The 8,786-nt window shown below is 57.4% G+C and overlaps 1 protein-coding gene across 5 annotated transcripts in view; it reads right to left on the reverse strand.

The window, feature by feature from the left end:
- HCRTR1 (hypocretin receptor 1) overlaps positions 1-7,550 on the reverse strand; it is a 12,160-nt gene extending 4,610 nt beyond the window's left edge. For 2 of the 5 annotated variants that reach the window (XR_014246755.1, XM_082399350.1), the window contains exons 1-6: positions 5,838-7,358; positions 5,470-5,648; positions 4,041-4,284; positions 3,552-3,667; positions 1,456-1,682; positions 266-387 (exon numbers count right to left, since the gene is read on the reverse strand). Coding sequence is in view for 4 of the 5 variants with exons in the window: in XM_082399350.1 (XP_082255476.1) it covers positions 266-387; positions 1,456-1,682; positions 3,552-3,667; positions 4,041-4,284; positions 5,470-5,648; positions 5,838-6,036 (1,087 nt within the window). In the remaining variant the exon portion in view is untranslated. The other 3 variants (XM_082399352.1, XM_082399351.1, XM_082399353.1) reach the window with 3 other exon arrangements.
- Between the last annotated feature and the right edge of the window lie 1,236 nt (positions 7,551-8,786).

An 8,786-nucleotide genomic window follows, 5' to 3' on the forward strand; every position in this document is an offset into this window, starting at 1 on the left:
GTAATCTGCAAAACTGGGTCCTGGTGCTGGTCACCTTCTTTGGCCACTATTGGGAGTGTGGCCTGTCTCCCACTCAGAGCAGGGCTCTTGGGCGGGGACAAGTCTTCCCCCTGAGTGGGAGTTCCCAGAGCAGGGTCATGATCGCCAGGAGGCAGCAGGTGTATCCTTCCCCGCATGCTTTATTCAGCCTGGGTTGAAGATGGGGAGACTATTGTCCTGGGGACTGTTGCCACCCTCAGTCACTCTGCGTCCCCAGCCCACTCACCACTGAGGAAGTTGTAGATGATGGGGTTGGCGGCGCTGTTGGCGTACACCAGCCAGTGGGAGAAGGTGAAGCAGGCATAGACGGCTTCTCGGTCGCTGGCTTGGTGGAACATCCCAAACACCCTAGGACCAGGGGGCAGGCCACTCAGAAATGGGATAGATTGTGTGTGTGTGTGTGTGTGTGTGTGTTTATGTTGGGCAGGAGTCGCCGTCCTCATCTACCAGACAGGAAAACTCAGAAAAGGAAGGCGAGTTGACCAAGGTCACATAGCTCATGAATGGCTGTAAAGTACAAGAGTCCCACTGCCCCTTCTGTCCACCAGGTAGCCCTTTCCTGGGCCTCTGAGTCTGGGGTCCTTACCACAGTTTGGGGTTCTTGGGCGCAGAAAGTATGACCAGAGTGGGCCTAGGAACAGGGACCAGGGTACCTCTGCTCAGTCACCAGCTGTGTGATCCCCTGGGGCTCCCCCTCCACTTTATCATCCATCCCCGTAGCAGCATGATGAGTCATAGACATCATCCATTTTTCAAATAGGGAAACTGAGGTTCAGAGAAGCAAAGTGATATGTCCAAGATCACACAGCCAGGAAGTGACCAAGCACAAACTCACACTGAGATTGTCTCATGGCAAAGAGCCCAGGGTCTTGCCCTGCCCCCCTCCCCACCCCCACCCCATGGCCTCTCACTTGCTATTCTTCCAGACACCTGTGGGTGTGGTTCCTCCCTTCCTTCAAGTCTCTGCCAAATGTCACTTCCTCAGAGAGGGGTTTTTTTTTTAAACCATTACATCTAAAGAACATTTTTTTAAAACCCCACCAACCTCTGTCACTGTCATTCTCTATCCGCTTTCCCTATTTTTTCTTCAAAGCAGTTATCACTGGCTGACATTGTAATACATGTCCATTCTCTCTCCCACCAGATGTCGCCTCCACGAATGCAGGACATTGTCCCGTGCACTCGTTCACTCCATTCCCAGCCCTAACAACCTGATGATTGAGTGCCCAGACGAGAGAATTTTCACGATAGCCCTAGGAGGCAGGCTAGCCTGTATTATTATGGAGAAATAATAATGGAGAAATAATAATAATAATAATAATGGAGAAAGCCAGGTCTTTCTCCGAAGCAGAGAGAGCTCCTTCCTCTGACCCCACCACCTCTCCCCACCCCCAACCCCTCCCCACACGCTCTCACCTCTTGAGGACATTGAGGACACTGATGGGCAGGTAGCAGAGGGCAAAGACCAGCAGCACCACCATCAGCATCTTGGCGGTCTTCCTTCGAGCTTGCATTTGCTTTACCTCGGCCAGGAAGGCACGGGCCCGAGGCGGGGGCTCTGCGCCCACACCCTGCCCCTGGTCCTCCAGCTGGTCTGAGGGCCTCTTCCAGTTCCTCACCAGGGCCGACGTGGTGCCGGGGATCTGTCCAGCACACACAGACAGCAGCGGTGGGTACAGCTCCTTGGATGGGTCGTTCTGCTTCGCTGGGCCTGCTCCAGGCTGGACCCTGGGGCAGGGGGAGGTGGGCAAGGGAACAAACCCTTGCAGCAGGAAGGAGCCTAATATTCATGATAAAAGCCAACACTCTGGACTTGAGTGTACTTCCATTTTCCATTAGCTCATCGTGAGACCACCCACAATATGCCTCTTGGGACGGTATTATTCACCCTTAGTTATAGATGAGGTAGGGGACCCTTGACAAGTCCCCAGGTCACAGCCTGGGGCCTGAACATCCTTCCAGCTACCCATCCATCGTCCTTAAATCACCACCTCCATCTGTGGTGACAGGGGTGGTTGGATGACTCGTGCCTCCCCTAGTCCGTGCCCGACTCTGGGAGGCCTGAGCAAGGGGCGTGCAGGTGGACAGCGTGGAATGGCCTGGGCCTCAGAGCACAGGTCCCAGCCTAGGTCAGTGCCGATAGGCCTGTGGTGGTTCTAGGCTCCTGGAGCAGCCACAGATATTCTCAAAGCCTCTCCCACACTGGACACCTGAATCACCCCACAACAGAAGGGCATGGGGCTAGAGTTCAGGAAACTTGGGATCCAGGGCCAGCTCAGCCATTCACGAGCTATGTGACCTTGGTAAACTCACTTTTCTTTTCTGAGCCTTGGTTTTCCTGTTGGATAAGGATAGCGACTCCTGCCATCGTGACCGGGGGACTGCGAGGAGCAGATGGCAAGTGTTGGTGGGCCGCAGGGCTGCTCGTGTTCTGGCCAGCTTCCTCTCCCCGCCCGGGCACTGACCCAGGACTCGTCCCGCAGTGCCAGGGGCCTCTGAGCACCCCCTCCCATGGCAAACCGCTCCCCCCCACACCAAAACCTGCTGTTGGTCAGTTTGTAATAGAGGAAAGAAGGAAGGCCCTGGAACCAGAAAGGCTCTGCCACTCATCGGCCGTGGCAGATTGGTTGCCCTTACTCAGCATTTGTAAAGTGGGTAATATTGCTTCTTTGCTTAGATACTTGTGAAGACATTGCAAGCAAAGTGCCTAATTTGGACAGCAACATGGAGGTGTTATTGCTGTTGTGGCGCTGAACCGAGCATTGGAACCCCACAGACCCGGGTTTTAGTCCCTGATCGTCCACTCGCTGGTGAGGGATTTGGGAGAAGTTGCTTTGCCTCTCTGGGTCTCAGTTTTCTCATATATTAAGGTGGGGATAGGGACTTCCCTGGTGGCAGAGTGGTTAAGAATCCACCTGTCAATGCAGGGGACACGGGTTCGAGGCCTGGTCCAGGAAGATCACACGTGCCGCGGAGCAACTAAGCCCGTGCGCCACAACTACTGAGCCTGCGCTCTAGAGCCCGCGAGTCACAACTACTGAGCCCACGTGCTGCAACTACTGAAGCCCGCGCGCCTAGAGCCTGTGCTCTGCAGCAAGAGAAGCCACCACAACGAGAAGCCCGCGCACCGCAACGAAGAGTAGCCCCTGCTCGCCGCAACTAGAGAAAGCCCGCATGCAGCAACGAAGACCCAACGCAGCTAAAAAAAATAAAATAAATAAATTTATTAAAAAAAAAAAAAGGTGGGGATAACATATGGTGGTGAAGAGGGTGCAAGACTAGCTGGGAGTGCCTGGTACAATAACTGGCAGCTACTGATATTAGGAGGATGTTTGTTACTATTCGGTTCCAGGGCCGGCACTAGCAATTTTGGCCTTGAGTTTGACATGTGCCTAGGCCTTGCCTCTCTGGTTGCGGCCAGGATGGCATGTTCTGAAGAGGACTGTCTACTCCCTCAGACCAGTACCCCTGTCCCCTCCCAGCCCAGACAGTGACACCAGAGTGCGCCTCACCTGGCGGCCCCAGAGCTTGCGGAAGATCTGGAAATAGGCCATGGCCATGAGGCCTAGCGGGGCCAGGTAGGTGACAATGAAGAAGCAACTGTGGTAGATCTTGGGATAGAGATCATCTGCAGGGGCCAAGAGATGCGAGGGTTGGGCTCAATCTGGGAACCCTCAGCCTGCCCTGCTTAGCAATACCACCCGCCCTGACTAGGGCCAAAGTAAGCAGCTGGGCCCCATACAGGTGCCATGGCAGAGAGACCCTGGAGTTGCCCAGCCCCAGTGGTCTCCATCCTGGAGGGACCCCTGACAGATGTCTACACTAGAGGAGGTACCCATGCCGGAGGTATCCCTGGTAGATGCCTGCTCTAGGGTGTCCTCCCAGGAGATACCCACCCCTGGGTGCCCACCCCAAAAGTGCCCTGATAGATGTCTGCTCTGGGGGGGTGTGCCCCGGAGGTGCCCACTTCAGGGACACCTGCCCAAGGCTCCCGCCGTTACCTGCCCAGCGTTCATCACAGACAGAGAAGAGCCGGGTGCGGTTGGCTAGCTCGGGCAGCACACTGCTGCATTCCATGACAGCAGCCTGGGGCACCATGACAGCCAGCGACACGGCCCAGATGCCCAGGATGGAGCCACGAGCACGCCGGGCAGTGCTCTTGAACAGCAGGGGGTGGCAGATGGCATACCAGCGGTCCAGGGCGATGAAGCTGAGAGTCAGCACTGCCACTGACACAGACACGGCCTGCCCCATGGGGACACAATGTCAGTTCTTTTGGGGGCCACCCAGAGACATGGGGGGAGTGATGGAGCTCACAGCCCAGAAATACCAGGCAGCCAGGTGCAGTGCAAATCCTGACTCCGCCACTTACTGCCTGTGTAGATTTGGGCAAATCACTCACCCTCTCTGAGCCTCGTATGCAGAATGGGAATGTATCATCCACCTGGCAGGATTCTTGTGAGAATAAATGAAATTATGGATGGAGAATGTCCAGCTTGAGACCTGGCACATAGTAGGTGCTCCCCTACTATGAATAATAATTTACACTTTAGGAAATAACTATGTGGCGGACACTGTTCTCATTATCCTCACAACAACCCTTGAGGTGTGTCCTCTTACCCCCAAGGTACAGGTAAGGAAACTGAAGCAAAAAAGATTAAATAACTTGCCTAAGGTGGATTTCCTCACCTGCCTGTCTTTATTCTCAGGGTTGCCAGAGTTAATGGGTTGAGTGGGAAACCTCCAAATAATGGGAAATCCAAGAGGCGTTTCTCTCTGCCCCGGGATCCCATCCCTTCCCCAGGCTGTGAGGAAAAAGAGTCCTCATTCTGGGAGGCAGAGATGAACCTAGGCCAGAGACGTAGGGGCACTGGCTCCAGGAGTGCTCCCTGCCCTCTGGGGTACAGGGAGAGGGTCGAGGGATGCAACCCTCTGGCCAGCTCTCCTTCCAGCCCAGCAACCCTACGGGACAGGCTGACGCCCACCACTGGGAGAGGGAAGGCCCCGGCCAGGATCGGAAGGGGCGGGGAGGAGACTCTTGCCAGCCCGCCACCTCAAAGCTGCCCCCCTTGGGATCAGGGAACAGGCCCACTCTCTGTCACGGTGGGCTTGCGCCTCTCTCCTCCACTGTGTGCCCGTGTACCTGGAAGTGACTGTACATGTGTCCGTACATGCCTGTGTGTATGTCTATGGGTGTGACCTGGAGGGGATCTCTGTATGAGTATATGGGGCTGTGTCTGTGTCTGTGTCCTTGAGTGTCGTGCCTGGCGGCCTGCCCTTGCTAACAATAGAGCATGACACTGCCAAGGTACTGAGCCATGATGTCCTGTCTAAAAGGCAAGTTTGAAATTCACTGAGACCTATGCAAGGCCATGGTTTTTGTACTTGGTATGACAGGGGGGTCATGAGGGGCACCCAGGCAAAGCTCACCTGTAGATAGGGGATGACCTTGCAGAGGGCATGGCCGAAGAGCCAGGATTCAGTAATGTCTACCAACAAGCTAGCCGGCAGGCAGATGGCCGTCACCAGCACGTCGGCCAGGGACAGGTTGACGATGAAGTAGTTGGTGACCGTCCTCATGTGGTGATTCCGCCACACGGCCAGACAGACTGCAGGGTGGGAGCAGGATGAGATGAGGCCGGCGGCAGAGCCACACCCAGTCTAGCTGGGTCCCATCAGTGAGACCCTTCCCCCACAGTACCCAGTAGGGACTGGGGGGAGGGGGAGAGAAGCAAGGCCCAGGACCCCTCCCACTCCCCAGGGGAAGCCCGAAGCACCACAGGGACCTAGAGACCTACCCAGCGTGTTGCCCACCAGGGCCACGAGGAACACAGCCACGTAGGCGGCGATGAGGACCCACTCGTACTGCTTCGGGTACAGATAGTCACGCCACAGATAGCGGAGAAACTCGTCTTCATAGTCTGGAGGCACCGGGGACGGTTCCCCGCTGCCAGTGGGGACCCCCATCTGGGGCCCTGGGGTGGGCGAGGGCTCCATGAGCTCAGGAGCCACTACAGCTGATGGACGTCCCAGGCTCTCCCAAGGGAGGGGCGCCCCCAGGCCAGGCCTTAGCCCACTTCCCTCAGGGGACCCAGAGTCTTGCACTCAGGTGTTTGTGGTCCCAGCCTGAAACCTTCTGAAGGAAGGAAAAGGGAACGTTAGGGAGAGTGCCAGGCAATTTGCAGATAAGCTTCCTCTTAATTCTCACAGTCATGTGGGTTATGGAGAGCCTGAAATCGATGGAGAAAGACAGATCTGCCTTGCATCCCAATTTCATACCAGTTGGGTAACTTACCTCTCAGCCTTGGTTTCCCCATCTATCCCGTGGCGTAATAACTGAACCGGCCTCACAGGGCCCCGCTGAGGAGTAATGAGCTGTAATGAATGCCAAGTGCTTTACCCAGAAACTGGCACCGGAAGCTGGCTTCACGGTCATTGCCGGTTACCACTATTAAGAGCCCTGCTTTGCAGAGGGGGAGATAGAAGCTCAGAGAGGTTGAGCCCCTTGCTCAAGGTCACAAAGCTGCTATTCCAGGTCTGTCTGAGTCCACCAAATACCACAGATTGGAGAGGGGAAGCCATCCTGATTTAAATGTTCTCTCCTGAGTCAGTTCACAGGCCTGAATTTTTGGTTGAAAAACTGGTCAAGGGAGGCTTTTAAAGACCCAGGCCCCGCTCACAAGACCTGCCAGACCCTCCCTGGTGGGGACACACACACACACACACACACACACACACACACACACACACACACAGTGTGGGTAGAGGTGCAGGGAGGAACTGACAACCTCTCCGAAAGCGAGGGGAGAGCCCCAGGCACAGGGGCTGGGCCCGTCAGCCCCCAACCCCCGCTAGTCCCACCTTGAATCCCGTGGCCGCGATGCGCCCCGGCGGCCGCCAGGGGTCGCTGGACCGGCGAGCGGGCCGCCCTCTTCATTCATAAATCCGGCCTCGCACCCCGCCCCTCCTCGCTCGCTCAGACCCGTCCTTCCCCCGGCTGAGAAGGGAGGACCCCGGACGTATGTAGGAGGGTTGCCGATCCCTGGAGACCCCCCGGGGAGCATGAGGGGTCTCCTTCATACCCGCAGCGGGCGCCGGCGGACCCGCTTCCTCAGCGGGACCTCCCTGCATCTCTGGGGCTGTGGGGGCTGCGGTGGGGGGAGCGAGGGCGCGAAGCGTTCTTTAGGAGCCTGCCTGCCGGGAGGAGGGCAGAGCATGCCGGGGACCCAGCCTCCCAGCACCCAGGTTATCTCCCGAGACTCTTGGCTCCCGCCGAAGGTCCTCTGGAACCCCCCACCCCGAGCCCGGGGGTCCCCCAAGCCCCACACCTGTTGGCTCCGGGACCCCGGCGTCCTCGGCTGCTGGTCCCACGATCTTGCACCGGGACTTTGCCTCCCCGCCCCGAAGGCCGATCTCCGGGGACTGGGGGTGGAGGGGAGGGGGCCGGGGCAACCCCCTCCCAAGGATGCGCTACCTGGGCTCTCTTGGCTGGGCGCGAGCACTGGCTCCGACGCGGGCTGTGGCTGGGCGCGGGCTCCGCCAGGCTGCGCGCCGCGGTGGGGGGGGGGCGGGGTGCCGGGGCGGGAGGGGCAGGGAGGGGAGGGAGCCCCTGGCCGGTCTCGGCTGCAGGTCTCCCAACCCAGAGACCGGGAGGGAGATGCTCGTTCCTCCTCGCCCCAGACTTCAAGCGTCCATCCCACCTCCATTCATGTTTGCATCCGTTCATTCATACCTTTCGCATTCATTCAACATTTCTGCCTCCGGCTACTCTGCTTTCAGAGCGCACCTACTGTGTGCCGGTGGGCCCCGGGCAGCTTCGAAGAGCCACAGTGCAGAGGTGGATCCCAGCTCCACCTCTCCCCGCTGCCTCACCTAGCTGATGAGGATGAGGGCACAGGTGGGTCACTGCACCACCTCCAGCCAGGCCCCGGCTGTTGCTGGAGCAGCTAGCTCCCCGCGATGCCAGAAGGCCCTGCTCGCCCTTCTCACAGCCTCCAATTCCATCTGCCCTCCAATCCTTTTTGTTCATACCTACTTTCCCCCCTCCCAAGACAAGGACAGTAGGTGGGGGCAGGAAGGGGGGGCGCCAGAGGGGCTGATGAATTCAACTAACATTTTCTAAGCTGTGTGCCAGGCAATGAGCTAGAATAATACAGCTGCCATTTGTACAGTCCCCACCATCTGCATGATCTCATTTAATCTTCACATCGACCCAGTGAGGCAGCTGTTACCATCCCCATTTCACAGATAAGGACCCTGGACTCACATGGTTCAGTGACTTGCCCAAGGTCACACAGCAGAGGCCGAGATGGGATTCAAACCTGCACTCTTCTCCAGGTCTACCTTCCTCCCACACCAGACGGAGGCTGGCTGGAGGCAGGTGGGCTGACAGCCAGGCAAGTCCTCTATAGAGCGAGGAGAGCTGCCAGGGGGCCCAGGAGCTGGGGGGCACAGAAGGACAGATTGATCCAACCAGGGCATCAGGACAGGCCTCCTACAGCAGGAACACACCAGAGACCTAAAGAATGAGAAGGAAGCCCTGCAGGGGGTGATTCAAGGCAGAGGAAACAACAGGGGCAAAGGTGAGGATGTTGGACCTTCCAGGAGTCACAAGTGGATGAAGGGTGACCTTCTGAGCATCAAGCCATCACCTTGGCTATTATCCGTCTCAGGACAGGACCTTCCTAAAACATCAGATTCACCCTCCCCTCTGACCCTCGGAGATTCACACCCCTTCCCTCCTGGGA

This window comes from Balaenoptera borealis (genome assembly GCF_965194805.1).
Source record: "Balaenoptera borealis genome assembly, chromosome: 1".
Lineage (NCBI taxonomy): Eukaryota > Metazoa > Chordata > Mammalia > Artiodactyla > Balaenopteridae > Balaenoptera > Balaenoptera borealis.